We start from the raw sequence: 17,570 nt of genomic DNA, 5'->3' as shown, positions 1-17,570 counted from the left end.
AATTGCCTGTTAACATTTTCTCCAATATTTTCACCTACACAGTAATTATGGAGTGATTAGAAGTTTTGTTAAATGAATTTAACTGCTAGCTCTTCACTGTTCTCATGGGAAATCAGTGTGTGCTTTAGTAAACAAGTAGATAAATCACATTTTGGAAGCAGCGCACTTCTGCCATAAAAGGCATTATTTGGGCAGAATATACTGCAGTCAACGGCATGGTTTTGGCAGATTAGAGGAGAAGTGCTTTGATTTGTGTGAAACAAGAAGTTGCAAGCCTTTTGTTATCTTATGATGCTGCGTTGAAGTAACAGCTGTGCCTCATTTTCTTTTTTCTTGGTAAAAAAAATCATTGGCCGGTCACTGTGTAGGTTTGGTTTGTGGGTTTTTTTTCACATGAGTCCATGACGAATTTTTCATGTGCAATCTTTCACATCCTTCTGTTTCAGTGGAAAAATGTCTTAGTTTCTTGAGAAGTACGCATTTTATCAGGAGAGTCTATTTTTACATTGTAATTACATTTTTTTCCAACTAACTAGGGTGAAGCTGGGGACAGTGGAATTGCAGGGGAACATGGACTAAAAGGACACAGAGGCAGAATGGCAAGTACTTGCTCGTTGTTTTTTAATGGATTTTTTTTAATAGTCTCCTCCTTGATATGCAGATTGTACACTTTGTATTGATTTTCGGATGTTATGTCTGTCATTTTCGAAGGCTGCTAATGCTGGCCATGCTCTGTCCCTGTCACACCAAACATAAGCAAAGGCTAGTTCTGAATGTCCCACCTGCTGTTCCAGTTCAATATCCTCTTATGCTTTTTAGATAAAAAAATGCTGTAGAAGAAATTTGCTGGTTTAAGAGCAGTGTGATGATCCTATTTATTCCCCATTAACTTATTTGTCCTGATTTTTCTGGTTTCTCGTGTATTTCTTTCTCCCTTTTTTCACCAAGCTTTTCCACAACTGCATATTAACTTCATATCTCCTCTGCTGTGACAGGGGTTAACAAGGGTTGGCCGCTCCCCACGGAAAGGAGAACTGGTAGCTGTGGGTGGTAACAAACCAGGAAGAGTTCAGTCCCACTGAACTGTTTTTACTCAGCGCTGCTTTTCCAAAGAGGCCAGAAATTAAACAAGGCTCTTGCCACCAGAAGCAAAGATGTGCATGTGCTAATTTTGGTTTGAGGGTTGTATTTCTAAATGGGCTTTGAACATATTGGATGAATAATATACTTAACAAAAATGAGCTGAACTACTAGAAGAAAATTGTGCTTTGATGCTATCAGGTTCTTTATCCATTAAAGTGAAAATTATGTCAGACCTGATGCTCTTCTTTCTTACTTCTTGTTTACGCTTAAGTCAGTGGAACTTAAGCATGTAGCAAATAAAGGAAGATGGAAGGAAATATGTTGCTTTCTAATAGCAAATGTAAATGTCACCTGTGTATTTGAATACCATGTGTTACATGCTACTATTCATAGGGTATTCCAGGACCTGCTGGTCTGGAAGGCAGTCCAGGAGACCGGGGAGCTCCAGGACGCAGGGTAAGACCTAGACTTAATATATTTTGCCATACGGAAAATATGTTTGTTCTTTTTAATTTTGAAGGGAAACTAAGGAATGAAACAAAATATTTTCTCCTGTTTTGGTGGTGTGAAGTGGTAATGTGTGCAATGTTCTGATGACTGCTGTTGATGTGATGTGCATATATTGTACATGCCATGACTGTATTACACTTTGAACTTCAATATTTTATTAAATAAAAAAGATTGTGAATTCATGTGCATGTAAGCACAAATCAGGTACTTCTGAATGCAAATTGCTAATTGTACACCTATAAATGTAATTTTTATAGGTCACAATCTAAATGCCTAGCCAGTGCATGTTTGAAAAGTGTACCTGACTCATACTTTGAGCCTCTCCTTTTAACTAATGCAAAGGAAAATCCTTACTGTATTTTTTGGCTGTCAGTAGCACAGTAAATTTTGCAATTATGTGTTTCTAACAAAGCCTTTAGAAGTACCATTGCGGGATTTCAGCGGTATGTATCTTAAGTCTCAAATGAAAGAGGCTCACTTTAGAAATACTTATTTCCTCTTTGACTTTTACCTTCACAAATTCAACATGGTGTAAAAGAGAGATTGGGTTCATTTTTCTGTCGTTATTTTTACCACTGCTAAGAAGTCTGCAGCTCATGCTAAGCTGATAGTTTCCCTGTACATCTTCATCAGATGTGAAATGGTATACCATGAATTTCTTATAGCTTCAAAATAGGATCATAGCTGAAATTAGTTGCAGCAGCCATGTACAAAAATTCATCAAAGTACTAGAGGTCTGTCCTTGCAAACCAAAATGCTGATCTTTTCTCAGCCTTACTGAAATAAAAAATGGACTCAGATAACAGGTAGAAGAAACCTTAATTTCTACTGTATACTTTTAATATCCCTAAATAATGGTAGACATTAAATAATTTTTTTTTATTTATTTCCCTGTTATTGGTAAAATATCTGAGCAATTAGGTGAGATGACGATAACACGACTGTAATGTTTTTCTCTTTTTTTCTTGGTTTTTTTTTTTTTTTTAGGGGAGTAAAGGACAGGAAGGACAAGCCTTACTTTCTGTACGTATCTCTAGCACTCTCCATGTTACAAATACACACAATGCACCATCTTATTGGGTAGTCATGTGCTCATGTATGTCTTTTTTGTTCTTGTCCACAGCCATGTGAGCTCATTGACTACATCCGCAAACACAGCCGTAAGTGTTCAATCTTGTTTTGATATCGTAAGCCTGAGTATCACCACTTGCTTTCTTCACTGTCTTACTAATATCGTGATAGTTCTGTGTTCAGCGTGCCTGTGGATTTATGGCAGGCTGGTGCTTGAAAAATGAAGTTAGGGCTCAGAATGCAAAAAAAATATTTTTTTTTTGTTGTTTAGAATAATTTCTTTTGCCAAAGTTACTGTAATATAATTTCTTAGAAATGTTAAGTGTCTTGGTGTCCAGTGGTTCCAGTAAACATGAAGTAAGTTTGCATTATCTTTTCCTAGTCTACCTATCCTAATTCCTTAGAAAGTGACTGTGCCAAATAGTGGGAGTTTCTACAATTTATATCTCTAAACTCTGGTGTAAACCCCTCAATGAAATGTTTGGTCTAAAGCAGGGCCTGGTCATCCTTTTAGTCCACTCTGCAGTAACACCAAAGAAAATTTTGCAAGCATCCATATCAGTGGAAGACAATAATGCATGGATCCTAAGTCACTGAAAGTCTTAAAATCTGTAGAACTATAGAAATTGTGTATGTTCCACCATTGATTTAGACTTTTATTTTTAAAACTCTTTGGATGCAAAATTTTTCAATTAAACTTTCTTTTTTTCTTTCTTTAGCTTGCTGGGATGGTGAGTACTGCTTGCTCCTATGTTACTGTTACTAGAAAGGTAGAATGCTGTTGTTCATTTGTCAAACTGACCTAGCGGAGACCTCATAAGGTGTGAACTCCTTTGCCTTTGTAGTATTAGGCTCCACTCAACTAAAAATTCAGTTATGTGTTCTCTTCAAAGGGGTTAAATTGTACGTCGAGAGTCATGTGTTTACTGAACTGGAGCTTTAGGTTGTTAATCCATGTGTAGGATGAGATATATCCCCTTTTAATTTAGATATCTAAAATGCAAGTGTTTAGTCACCAGATGCTTCCTCTTCAGTTTGTCTCTCTCCACTAGTGACTTGGTGAGGCTGAACGTGTCGGTAGTCATAGCTGTGGTAGGTGTTTTTAATTAAAACCATCAGATATTATTTGACCATCACTTGCTCAGCTTCAAATATTACATTTCTGTAACTGGCTATACTGATCCTAAGCAAACTAGGGCTTCGTAATTTCTATATGCTCTACATGCACACCGTATGTATCTCTCTCTCTATATATATATATGCACATATATATATGTATATATATGCACATAATTTCTATATGCACACTGTAACACAGACATTTCCCCTACTATGTGTATGTGCTTTTGCCATCTAGATAAGTTCTAGTCCCATTCTGCAGGTGGAGCAGCATGGCATAGAAATGCTAAGCCTAGGAAATCTGTGGAGAGCAGAGAATTGAAGTCTCTAAAGTCCTAGAACACATCTGCTGAGCCATCCAGCACAATCTGCTTCCTTCTTCCTCTGAAAAGAAGTGTTATTTACTTGTCTTATTTACTTACCTTCTATTTTTTGACATTTTCAACATTATCCGATTCCCTTACCTTGCTGTTCTGTAAAACTTCTCAAAAGCTAAGATTTGTTTACTTGTGATAAATTTCTCCTGGATATGCTTGACTGCTATGAGTTTCAAAATCAAAGCATACCCTTTTTGTTTAATGCCAATGCTGGTGATTATCTTAACCACTACTGCATGTATGACCCTCATTTCCATTCCCTGAAGAGTAGGTGTAATATTAAGCAGTTGCAGATTCTCCCCACAATAACACAGTGCTTGACATATTTGTCCCTGTTTTATATCCAGTGCATGTGCTGGCATGTATTTGGATGATACAGTGTGGTGTGCACTGTTCATGTGAAGGTAGGTAGGAGAACATGAACTGAAAAAGAGCATTTAAAACTTGGTGCAGTTCCTTGAAATCTTTTTGATTTCTGTTTGCAATAGAGGTTCACAGGCCTTCTTAGTGCCTCTGTCCTTTTGTTACAACAGTATTTGATTTAACCCCATTGTTGGCAATACCAAAATAGCAAGAGGTACTCCTTTGTAATTTTCCCCTATTATCTGTGTGGTGGTGTTCATTTCCTAGGCGTATTCTTTCTTGTTATTTCTTTCTATTTGTCCTTGAGTGATATGGCTAGTGTTATCCTTCTCTGACCCTTCATAATGCTAATTATCTTGCAGTTTCAGCACTGCAGATTAATTTTCTTCCTTGTCCCTTCTCTGACCTTCTTCTGTGCTCTTAACTGCACTCCCACCAGTTCTTCCACTGCTTTACACTGAGCTGCCAAATAATTTTATCACACCTATTGATTTAAAACTGTCTCCTCTTTATTTTTTCTGATTTCAATACTGTTCTCCTCTGTCTGGTTTTTTTTTTTTTTCTTCCTAACTATCCTCTTTCCATTATGGCTCAACATCCCTCAGTACTTGGTGTGTTCCATGCCCAAATGTTTCTGATACCAGTTATGTATAGGGAATGATAATGAAATTTTTGTCCTACACTGGATTTGGCTGGAACAGTGAGTCAGTAATCTCCTCCCTTCGTGAGGGCTAGAAAAATGATCCTGTTATTACTGTAGTTATGTTACCTGCTATAGCCTCTAGTTTTTAAATTACATTTTTCTTCATGATGCAGCAGATTATTTTCTTCAACACAGTTTCTGATTTTAGATGTAATATCATGGCTGGAGTAATTACAAGATGAAATGCGTTTTACTTCAGTCTTCACAGAGCTCCTAAGAATAATGAGTAATAATAGCATCAAATCAGTATCTGAGCTGCACAGCAGGCCCATACTGGCCCAAGAAGAGCTTTAAAAGGGAATATTTTGTGCTGAAAATACAGGATAGTTCTATGCAGCCCAATGCAGACTGTTGCAAGCTCACTTTGAAGTCGATAGCGTGCCTTCTGCCTCTGCAGGCACACCCAGCAAAGGGGGGCACAGACTGCAGCAGCCTAACATCCCCCTGGTTCAGAGTGCAGGTGAATGTGGAGCCTGTCAGAATTTGGACAAAACCCAAGATCATTTCTACTGCTGGCCCTGTTGTTGTCCTGCTTGGGTGATGCTGGAAAAGCCACTTTTACTCTGTGCTGCAGCTTCTCCATCTGTAGAATAGTACTAATATTTTAGTTTTAGGGCTATTTTTCAAAGATCTTTGTAAAACCTCTTTGTAAGAACCATAAATTTGTACTCTTCTATGCCTCGCCAGTATAAGTTGGGCAGAATTTTGTTTGGCTTCCTCTTCTTCTTTGTGCATGTATGAAGTACGGGATGCAGTTTAGTATTATGTTATTTTATGTATAGCTTTTATGTGCATTACTCTCCATGTCTGAGATGCAAGGGAACAAAATAATTTGGGGGTGTTTTTTGTTCTTTTTTTCCTAGGAAAACCGAAATGCCCATTATATCCAACAGAACTGGTTTTTGCCTTGGACGCCTCGAGGACACTCACTCCTGAGACATTTGAACTAATGAGAGAGATTATGATAGCGATAGTGAGTGAGGCCAGAATCAGAGACAGCAACTGCCCAGTGGGAGCCAGAGTTGCTGTTGTTTCCTACAACTCGGTTACCCACCACCTGATCCGCTTCTCAGAGTTTCACAACAAGAATAAGCTACTCGAAGCACTAAAAAGTATTCCTTACCAGAGATCCTCTAGTGGACGGGACACTGGAGGTGCAATGAGATTTATTGCCAGGAACGTTTTCAAGAGAACTCTGCAAGGTCCTCATGTGAGAAAAATAGCTGTGGTTTTCAGCCATGGGCCAGCCACAGATGCATCTTCTGTTAAACAAGCTGTCCTGGAGATGAGTGCAGTAGAAGTCCTTCCAGTAGTTATTGCTTTTGAAAACACACCCCATATCTCACAAGCTTTCCTGGTAAGAAATTTTCTAAACTTTTCTTCTTTACGCTCAATAATGTTAGTTTGAAATAAGAAACCTTAAATGTTTTAGGTCATGCTTATCCCATATGTAATGCTTTTGAGCATAGCAACTCACCTGTATCAAACTTTAATTCAAATTCTGCACACAGAATCACAGAATTATAGGGGTTGGAAGAGATCATCTCTGACCTTCAGAGATCATCTAGTCCAACTCCCTTGCTAAGCAAGGAATGCATCCAGGTAGATTTTAATACCTCCAGAGAAGGAGACTCCACAACCTCTCTGAGCAGCCTGTTCCAGTGCTATGACACCCTCAAAGTAAAGAAGTTTTTCTGCATGTTCAGATGGAACTTCCTGTGTTCCAGCCCTGTGTCCGTTGCCCCTTGTCCCGTCACCGGGCACCACTGAGAAGAGCCTGACCTCAGTGATGCTAATGAAGGGTGTGGAAATACTGGAGATTTTGTAAGAATACATTAGCAGACCACAACAAAGATAACGTGTGCAGGCCATAAAATACATGGGTAACTTTATAGAAGAGAGATTTTGTGGTCAATAATGGTTCACTCTAAAGTAGTAAAAACTCACAGAATGCATTTAGTAGAAAAACCTTCATTGTACCAGCAAGCCTGGTACAGTAAATGGCTAGGAACGGCTAGCAAATTCCTTGTTTTATTACTTGGTAAAGAAGCTACCAAAAGAGGGTGGAATTATGGAAATTGTGACTAATGCATAATAAATTATTAAGAGTTGAAACCTCTATTGTTCTTTGTACTAGCATTTCCATTATATTAATGTATATGAAATATGTGTGGCAACGAATTTAAAGAAAAAAAAATCAAAGAATTACAGTATTGAATGCTAGGTAAAACACCACTAATGTCTGATATTGGCATGTTTGCATGCTAAGTTCTTTCAAGAGCACCCACAGGAATAGTTAAGATAGCTGTCTGGACTTCAGGAATCAACTCTTGTGAGGATAAAAACATAGTGTTCTAACACTGGGGGTATCTGAAGACAGTTCTTCCAGTGCATGTGGAGCATGCTCTGTGCCTCCTTCTTGTAGCCCTGTTACTAGATGTAAGTGATCTTCATCAAGATGATAAATGCAATGTTAGTAAAGGACACCCACGTTTACTGCCAAGGACTCTAGAGATTCTAAAAACAATTTGTCAGATTAAAAGGCAAGCTTTGTTTTATAGGCTAGTGTGAATTGAGAGCTTTTACTGAGGATGCTTTTCATCATCCCTTTGGAATGCTCTTCCCTAGAAACAAATGCGATGTGAGTAGTAAAGGAGTTGTCCTGGTTTCAGCTGGGGTAGAGTTAATTTTCTTTCTCTGTTCTCATGAGTATGCGTCAGGCTTGAGGCAAGCCTAGCAGGATCTGACCTGCCACTTCTTTCAGATTCACTAGATTTATTTATTTCCTATTTATTTCCTAATATTTATTGTCTTAATCTAGACAGGTTTCACTTCTTTCCAAAACCAATGAATTAAAAAATTAACTTTAAAATGTCACTATAAAAGATTATGTAGTGTGGTTAAGGTATACATACGCTGGGATACAGCACAGATTTAAACTTTGATCACCTTGCAAAATCGGCACAAGGTGCCAGTGATCACTGCTGCTGCTTCCTCTGTGTGAGAAGAGTCACATCCTAGGCAGGTGGGAAGTTAACTGTCTTTCTTCCTCCTGTAAATGTGAGGAATCATAGAATGGTTAGAGTTCATTTCAAGTTGCATTTGTTAGAGTAGAGCGAGTGGTGTGAGAGGGCAGACACAGGTAAGGCACAGGCAAAACCAAAGAACTAGTTTTGCTGTTTCAGATCTTTCTGTAAGGAAAAACAACAGTTGTCCAGAGACTAAGTTCATAGGCGAGGATGGGTGTGATCCAAAAAGCTGATACCCAATGACCTGGAAGCCTCCCAGGAGTTTTCGCCTAGAGAGATGATATTCTGGTCATTACATTCCCTTTATTTATGATAGTGAACCCAAAAATCCTCCCTGTGTTTATTCTAAAGAGAAGACTTGTTGGAGTAACTCCTGGAGTGAACTGTAATGATGGATACTGGGAGAGAAGGAAAGGCAGGCAGGAAGGAAAGAAAGAAATCAGTTGCTTCCACAAAGCAACAACAGCTCTTGAAAGTGCTATTGATGTTGATAAAGCTATTCGTACATTATCACTGCTTATCACTGTCCTTCCCTTTAAGCTGTGAGAGAACCCAGGCACACATACCCGTTGGGAGGTCTGTGCCTTGGCACAAGGACACAAGAAAGCTTGGAGCTTTTGTGGATTCAGACAAATAATACTGTAAAAAGTATTCTGGTCTCTTTCCCATGAGGTGCAGAAATATTAACATCTAGCAGAGCCACGGTGTCTCTAAGATAAGGAGCTTCTTTTTAGGAGGATTTCAAAGCTCTGTGCGGTTTCATGTGTATGCCAGACTTCATTGGCAGACTTTATGACAGTTTATTCAGTTTAGTAATCTATAATAATGAATGGAAACAATACATATATATAAATACATATATCTAAACATATCATGTATATGAACATATATACATATATCTAAACATAAAAATATCTAAATTTTTTTCAATAACAAGATTTTATTTCCCTTTGTGTCCATCGTTAGCTTTTAGAAATATTTTACGAAGAAACAGCTATATTCAAATTCAAATGTTGAAGTAATATTTTAAAGAGAACAAGAAATCCAGTATCAGAAGCCCTTGGTAGTGTTTTAGATTAGATAGTTCCAGCTTCCCAAGGGACTGCTGCATGTCTGAGACACAGCCATCAACTCAGATAGCTTAGTTTGCTTTTTCTGTAGATAATTTTTCTATCTGAAGCTTTTGTCAGACATTTTGACCATGTTAAATATTTTAAATCTGAAAATCTCTGTTATGTCATGCATTTTATCAGACTCCAAGAATGCAGAATTTCCACTAGTATCTGTCAATTGAGGATCTAGCATTGTCACAGATAGATATGAAGTCTTTTGCGTGTTTCACAATAGTGCTAGAAAAATGATTTTATCTCATTTTAGGGCTTAATTAGGAAAGTCTATATGAGATTACCACAGCAGGGCTAGGTGCACTGATTGTCTGCAGTGGATCCCTCCCCCTGGCCTCCTTCCCCCCAGCAATGGGTCTTCTAGGCCAAGTTTGAGCACTAAATTTACACTTCTTCAACAGTAAGAAATCATAGAGCACTTACTCAGCAGTACTTACTTGCCATCTTTATTTTTTGTTTTTAGATGGATGATTCTGGATTGTTCGAGGTCCTAAATGTTCGTGATGGACACTATAATGAAGCACTACGAAGATTTCAGGTCTGCACTTTGTGCCATGGTAAGACCAATACAGTATTTTGAATTGTCATTAAAGGAGAAATACAGTATTATGTAGAGTTGCCTAGTGAAGAGCAGTGTGATAAGGAAAAGGGCATTCCTCTGGATATATATATCCCTAGCAAAATTATTTGACCTTGTTTCTTATTGATGTGTTGAATTCCAAAAGTATAGTCTGTTTCCAGTGAACGTCATTTACTGGCAACCTATCACCTGCATTGTCATAACTGCTAAATCCGTTTCAAAGGAAAGACTTAAGTTGGAAGAACGTGTTTGTCCACCTTAAGCTTCTTCAAATGTGGTATTAAACATCTAGAGCCATTTCCTTACTCCTGTCCCTGTAGAAGGGGCCTTCTAACTTGAATGAGCACATGCTTTTCTTTCAGGGTATTTGAGTCCTTGTTTCACCAGAATGCCTGGTTGAAAAGGATGCATTTACTTGAATTGCATCCTAAAAGCAAGTGTTAATTAAATGTAACAGACAGGCCACCAGTGTCCTTCAGCTTTAAAACTCTGCACGACCAAGTTTACTAACATTTAAGAAGCTGTAACAACGATAATCAATGCTGCCTTCTGTGAAACCAGTATCTTCCTGGTGAAGACAGGTAATAGAGCTAGAGCCTATCTCCTTAGCTCCTTTCCTTATTCTTCAGAAGATCATTTCTGGTCTTTCCATCACTATGTAAAGCTGGGGAGTACCCCTATGTATTCCTACTGGGGCACACTTTGATCGGGAGGACAGGTGAAGTATTAACAAGGAATATCTCACTTTGTGACTCAGCTAATGGTCTGGCATTCATGGCTTGTGAGGTCCCCTGACTTCTTTATGATGAATCTGTGCAGTCCGGCAGCTATTAGCACACCTAACAGCTTGAGAGAAAGACTGGTTATTCTGCTGGAATCTGGACATCTACTTTTATGCTCTGAGTCTGAGTTGGAGTTACTTTTCACAGAAAGGATTTTAAAAGATTAGCAAATACTTTAAAATTCTGACTGCAGTCATTTTGTATTTTTTGGAATATTGATGAGCGTTGACTCCTGACCAGAGTCCTCAATAATTTGGTGAAGGTCACCAATATCACAAAGACTTTCTTCTGTGAAGAACATAATTGTGAAGATTGACCATTGTGCTTTCTAAAATACTGGGGAAAATTGCGGTTCTGAAAATGCCATTTTCTTTTCTTGACCCAAAGTGCTTTTTCAAAAAGCATCAATTTCTCCTTTTAGTGCCATAATATTTAAGGTTGTCTCAAAACGCTTCCAGCAGTTCTATTAGATAGGAATAAAACTTTTATTTAAATAGCCACATAAATACATTCTTACATGTTGCCCAAACAATAAAAAGTTGCTGTGGTTGGTGCGTGTGTAGTGATCTCTGTCCTAATAAAAAAACCCAACAAAAACCTTATCAAATACATACTGAAGTAAACAGGAGAGTTTGGGGGTTTCATTGATTTTTAATGGGAAGTAAGGACCTGGTTTCACATTTTTTGTAAACCTGTCCAAAAATAAACAAGTATAATGTAATCAACTCTATTCCTGTGATCTTTTTTTATTTCAGTGGGAAACAGAGCATCAATTTTCCTGTAGAACCTGGTGCATAATTACATGTTTTGAGTCAGCTTTTATTTTCCTAACTTGCATTGAGGTCTTTCTAGTGATTTTTTTTCTGTTTTTTCTTTTTTTAAATTGGTCTGACACGTTAAGTCTGTGGTCACATTCATTGTTACATATTTACTTTTTGATTTATCTAAAAAAATGCTAATTAATTTTACATTCTTTTGTAGACATATGTAAACCAGATGCTTTTTGTGAACATCCCAGGCCCAGTTTACCGAGGGAATATATAGATGCTGCCTTCATTCTGGATAGTTCACAGAAAATAAGTGGTGCTGAATTTGAGCAAATCAAAGACTTCATGAGCAAAGCAGTCACTGCATTCAACGTTTCCTTGGATCCAAAAACATCTGTTGTAGGGGACAGAATTGCTGTGGTGAGCCATGCACTACCAGATTTCAAAGCAGGCGTAGGGAAGAGGCCAGTAAAGAACGAATTCGACTTTGTTACCTACAGCAGTAAAGACCGAATAAGAAGATATATTGAAGAATCTCTTCAACAGCTTAATGGAGAGGCTGCCGTCGGCTCTGCCGTGCAATGGACAATTGCTAACGTTTTCTCAGCGGCTCCTAATCCAAGGCCACGCAAAGTTATCATCATTATATCTGCTGGAAAAACAAGTCAATGGGACAAAGGAATATTAAAAAAAATTTCCCTGCAAGCTAAGTGCCAAGGCTATGCACTCCTTGTAATTTCAGTAGGAAAATCCTATGACAGAAATGAACTGGAAGAGCTTGCAAGCACCCCTCTGGAAGAGCATCTGGTTCAGCTTGGCAGAATCCATAAGCCCGAACTTGACTATGTAATGAGGTTTCTGAAGCCATTCATACGTTTCCTCAGGAGTAAGTTATCCCATCACAGGTCGTGGGGTTTTTTATTTCCCTGTGAATTTTCAATATTCTGCAAAAGCACTGGATAGATAAGGTCGGGGTGTACTCATGATGTGCATTGCTAGGCAGGTTATGTTCATTCTCCCTTCACAAAGGTCTTCAGCCTCCTTCTTTGGGTAAAATCACGGATTATATCCCTTGTCCTTCGTTCCAGGAGTCTTTATTTTGGTGACTGACACCTACAGGGCCTGTTGTTTGCCATCGGTTTCACAAAAAGTTTAGACAGGAACAACAAGAAATAAATATTTGGTTATAAAAATGTTCTTTTCAAAATCACAAACGACACCTGCTTTCTCATGCAGAGCACTTCTACCAACAGATAGTTAAGGTTTTCCATTCCCTTTAGATTCTAACATCACCAAGGCCTGTGGCTTCTAATAGGATAGAAACTCCTCAGTGCAGCTCTTTGAGCGACTTTGTCCTGGTTATATATTGTATATTCAGCAAGGAAAATGTGTAGCTAGAGAGGAAAATCAGCCATCATCAGGGTTGTTTAAATACAGGCCAATGGAGAATGCAAATGGAAACTGAGATCAGAATTCATTTTATAACATGCATATGGAAATCATGCTACACTGCTGGGAGTTAGAAGAAAAAAATTTACTGTGGTGTTAAATCCTCTATATTGGAGTGAAATATTGACAAGTGCCCTGCTCCCATTAAAGATCAACTCCAGCCAACCCTCAGTGGGATCTAGGTACTTCTGCCTTATCACTCAGCTTTGGAAGTCTAAGACCTAACTTTTTTTGCTACTGTGAAAATATAAACTCTGTCAAATGCAAATGAGAACAGACTAATGATTGCCTGTATCTTATACAAAGTGTGTTAAATAGTGAATATAGACCACTTAAAAAGACATGGGCCATTACGTTATTCATAGACTTTGTTAGTGGCTTTTAGCTAAAAAGTCAGACTTACTAAGGACATAATTAAATAAATAATATCATATACATATAATCCTCACATTCATATAAACTTAGGTTTCTTTAGGTCCTTCATTTTTCCATTCAAGTTAATTGTGCTTTTTCCTATTGATGGCTGCAGAATTAGACCGCCATAGCATTCATCTCTTTAAAATAGTGTTTATGATCTGTGTATAAAATTAATGAAGTCACTTGATTTGCAGCTGTTCTTGGGTAAAAGGCTAAACTTTGCCAAAATCTTCCAAATCCCACAAAACTAATGAATTTTGTTACTGTCTTCAAACAGGTGAGAACAACTACCCACCAGAAGAGCTCAAGGCAAAGTGTAGCAGACTCCACTTTCAGACCTAAAGACCTGTGTAAGTCCATTACATGATTATTTGAATATTAGGGGGTTAATGGTGAATAGGATTGGTTTTCACAGCGCTCTCCTTGTTGGGTGTTTTCAACAAGTTTTTTGTTTGATTGGTTTAAAGTCTGCTGAATTAGCAAAGATAAAAAGTGGAACTGGGCTGTAATAAACACACTAGAAATCAACAGCATACCATGTTATGTTTTAAAACAAGTCTAAAATTATTGTGCAAAATGAATGATACCCCTCGTATTATTTTTGTTTTAAACGTGCCTTCGTAGTCACCCAAAACTGTAAATATACTTTAATATTAAAATGCTACTTTTTTGTTACATGAAGGCTTAAATATAATGAGAAAAGAGAAATCAAAAACTGAGGAGATCAGTCACTGAGGGCAGCAAGTTTTGTGGCTCCTTCTGCCAAAGGCATTGGTTGGTTCTGAACCTGAATCATAGTGCAAAGGGCTCATCTTCAATGCAGAGAGTCACTAGGGAACTGCCCAGTAGTTCACACGCCAGGGAAAGTGCTGTAAAGACTGTGAGGCCAGTGTTCAGGTCAGCAAAGGAAACATCAAGGCAATATGAAACATGAAGCCTCCAAGCCATTTTCTTCGAGGTCACTTCCCTGAAGCACAACTAAGAACCATGTGAAGGTTCCTGAAATTTTCCTGCCTGATTTGCATTACTGATGTGTTAGACCATAAGAATCTCTGTTGTGTAGGCAGATACATTGTCAGCTTATATCTACTTGTTATGGCAGCTTTAGCATGAGCCTGGGGAAGAATCTGAATTCTCAGATTAGAAAAAAATGGGGATAATAATCAGCAAAATCAAAGCTTTTGAATTCCTCTCCTCCTACTCTCGGAGAAAAATAATCAGTCTAGATAGACAACATCCACAGCATTTCCCTCATCAATTAAGTGGGTCACCTTGTCATAGAAGGAAATCAGGTTAGTCAAGCAGGGCCTGCCTTTCATAAACCCATGCCGACTGTGCCTTCTTGTCCTGGATGTGCTGTGTGACGGCACTCAAGATGATCTACTTCATAACCTTCCCTGGCACTGAGGTCAGATGGGCTTGTAGTTCCCCGGATAGTCCTGCCAGCCCTTCTTGTGGATGGGCATCACGTTTGCTAGACACCAGTCAGCTGGGACCTCCCCAGTTTGCCAGGACTGCTGGTAAATGATGGAAAGTGACTTGGTGAGCACTTCCGCCAGTTCCCACAGTACCATTGGGTGGATCCCATCCGGTCCCATAGACTTGTGTGTGTCCAAGTGGTGTCTTGTTTCTGTTTTCTTATGTTCAGAAACCATCTCTTATTTGCAGTCGCCCTGTTCTGAGTTTTCTCTAGCAGCAGTTCACATATACATTACCTCGGATCATGGCTGACAATAGCACTATCATTGACTTGTAGCAATCAACTTTGTTTCTTATTTTCACTAAAGTCTGCGTTTTCTTGAGAACTGTGTATACATTTTTCTGCACTCCCATGCACTGTGCAAAAGCATTTCTAATCTTCAGTCACATTTTTTTTTAAACTATATATAGATCAGTTTTTAAGACTTATTATTTTCAAGAGAAGTGACTGCAAGCAGTCAGGAGAGAGAACATTGTTCCAATACCAAGAGAAAATATGTATTTTCTTGTTCTGTGTATAAAGAGGTTGCAGTTCTCTTAAATGGCATCTTTTAAGGGGGGAGGGAGGGGAAGCTGAAAATCTATTATTTTTTTTTTCAGCCCATGAAATTGTAATTTCAGCCTGTTTGTATTTCTGTTATAATTAGGCATTCAAATCTGTCAACTGGCTTGAGCAATTTTCTTGAGAAATTCACTTCCCTTCTGATTTAGAGGGAGCTACCTGTGAATGCTTTATCACCACACATCCTGATTGTGTCCTATGTTTATCTCTAGCTTTGAAACAGAAGAGATGTCTGCAGACCATGTCACCATAGAGGCTACTTCATTCAATCCTCCCTGGTACTTAAGAGGATTGTTGCAGGCTGATAGAAAATACTCTCCTTTGAGAACAAGAGTTTTCACCAAGAAGAAACAAAACTAGAGTAACTAGAAATTTATGGCACAATTTTCAGAAATGTGAAGCCTTTCAGCCCAGCTGTAGACATTGGGGACTGTGGGTGGAACAAGCAAGAAGGGAAAATAGTAACATCATTGCATCAACCAGCCCTAGATGGATCCTAACTCATCCTTACAATACCACGTGGAGGGAGGGGGATCTCTTCCCCCTTCTCCAACCTTGCCCCACCTTCAAGCTGATCTTTTCATTACTTTTCTTCTTCTCTACTGGCAAGGGAATGATTCACATAAACCTCTGTCCTTTTCCTGACAGAACCCTCTCTAAAGGGTGCATCTCTAAGCCTGATGCTTTCTCTATTCACCTGCTGTCTCTTCCCAGCTAGCCTTTTAAAGCTTTCTCTCAGCTCCATGCTGTTTCCAAGATTTAAGTGAATACAAACTGAACTGCTGAGTTAGTATCAGAATAGTCCGTAGGTGCTTAGCTAAAAGGAGCAGACCTTGTTCTGGAAAAAATCCTGCAAATCATTCTTAACTTTCTTGAATTGAGTTTCCCGAGAATGGGGTTTGGGTTTTTGCAGTCTAATGTTGAATCAAATCAAATGCTTCGTAACTTTTTCCTGAGTTATTTCTAGCTTTCATGCCCTTCCTGAGGTGTGAATACCAACCACAGAGACCATGTTGTAAGAAGAAAATCATCAGTACCATGAAGAGATGAAAATTACTTTCCCATGCAATTTTCTGCTATTCATCATCCTTTAAGAAATCATTAGCAAAGTTCGCTGAAATCATGATCTGATGATGGCTCTTTTGAAAAGTGCTAAAAGAAAAGTTATTTTTAGTAGTATCTGCTATGAAAAATTATGATAAATGCAGAGAGATGCTTGGTCAGTGGGAGGCCAGAAGCAGGGATTTCAGGAGGGTTCAGAAAGTGTTTAGAGAGAGTATATCAGACTATATCAGACTAATTGCAGATGGAGTTCATGGATTCTCCGTTTTCCATATGCTTAGCTTTCTCATTTTTCCTTTTCTCCTGCATCCTTAAGAGGGGAAAGTGGGTTGTGATTCATTGTTAGGGAGTACAAGACTCCACAGTGATGAGAGATGTTTTATTCCTGTCTATTTCCATCAGAGTCCTACAGGCACACTCATTATGTCTGTGACCTCAATCCAGCATGTGAGTTGGGAAGAGATTTCCTCAACAAAATATTTGCTATCTTAATTACAAAGAGCGTGCAGAATATGAGGAGAAATAACTGAAGAAATAAATTTCTGTCTTCATAGGGAGATGGTTTAGTTTGCTTTGTTTCTCAGATGTCTGTGAAGGGGAAAAGGAATGTGCTCCCCTTAAAAGGCACACAGTAACCTGAAGACAGGCAGAAGCAGTTCATGATTTTACTCTGGAAGTACACTGCGTCCCAGAGAGATGTCTCTTTCTCTTCAGTTTTTCAGAGAACAAGATCATTAGGAAGGTGCTTGTTTTGAAATTACTGTACCTGTCTCTCATGCCCCAGGGAATTAAAAGATCTCCATTGCTTTCAGAAACCTGATGTTAATATGTAGCCTCTGTACTGCACAGGTGGGGCTATTGAGAAGCTGCATTCTACCACAGTGTTCAGCTCATCTGGGCTCTTTACTGGTGCTAATTCACAAGGTGCCATGAACTTTGTGTTTTACTTCTGTTATTATTAAGCTACGTTGCAGGGTTTCCATTTATCTCAATGGCTTTGCTGTAACACGTGTATACTTCCTTATTAAAATGTTCTGGACAAAAAGCATCCATAGAACAATTTATTTCAGATGAAAGAGAACTGCGAAGTAAA

General features: G+C 38.5%; 2 protein-coding genes across 2 annotated transcripts in view; both read left to right on the top strand.

The window, feature by feature from the left end:
- LOC141466572 (collagen alpha-6(VI) chain-like) overlaps positions 1–2,888 on the top strand; it is a 42,132-nt gene extending 39,244 nt beyond the window's left edge. The window contains 5 exon segments of the mRNA XM_074150578.1: positions 537–599; positions 1,477–1,539; positions 2,581–2,616; positions 2,717–2,758; positions 2,760–2,888. Coding sequence (XP_074006679.1) covers positions 537–599; positions 1,477–1,539; positions 2,581–2,616; positions 2,717–2,758; positions 2,760–2,888 — 333 coding nt within the window.
- A 3,087-nt stretch (positions 2,889–5,975) lies between these two features.
- Positions 5,976–13,716, top strand: LOC141466779 (collagen alpha-6(VI) chain-like). Its single transcript, XM_074150874.1, has 5 exons — positions 5,976–5,985; positions 6,090–6,583; positions 9,843–9,936; positions 11,723–12,394; positions 13,652–13,716. Exons 1-5 carry the CDS (start codon positions 5,976–5,978, stop codon positions 13,714–13,716), a joined length of 1,335 nt encoding a protein of 444 aa, XP_074006975.1.
- The last annotated feature ends 3,854 nt before the right edge of the window (positions 13,717–17,570 follow it).

This window comes from Numenius arquata, chromosome 7 (assembly GCF_964106895.1).
Source record: "Numenius arquata chromosome 7, bNumArq3.hap1.1, whole genome shotgun sequence".
Classification (NCBI taxonomy): Eukaryota; Metazoa; Chordata; class Aves; order Charadriiformes; family Scolopacidae; genus Numenius; species Numenius arquata.
This window is presented reverse-complemented; position numbering and strand designations above follow the sequence as displayed.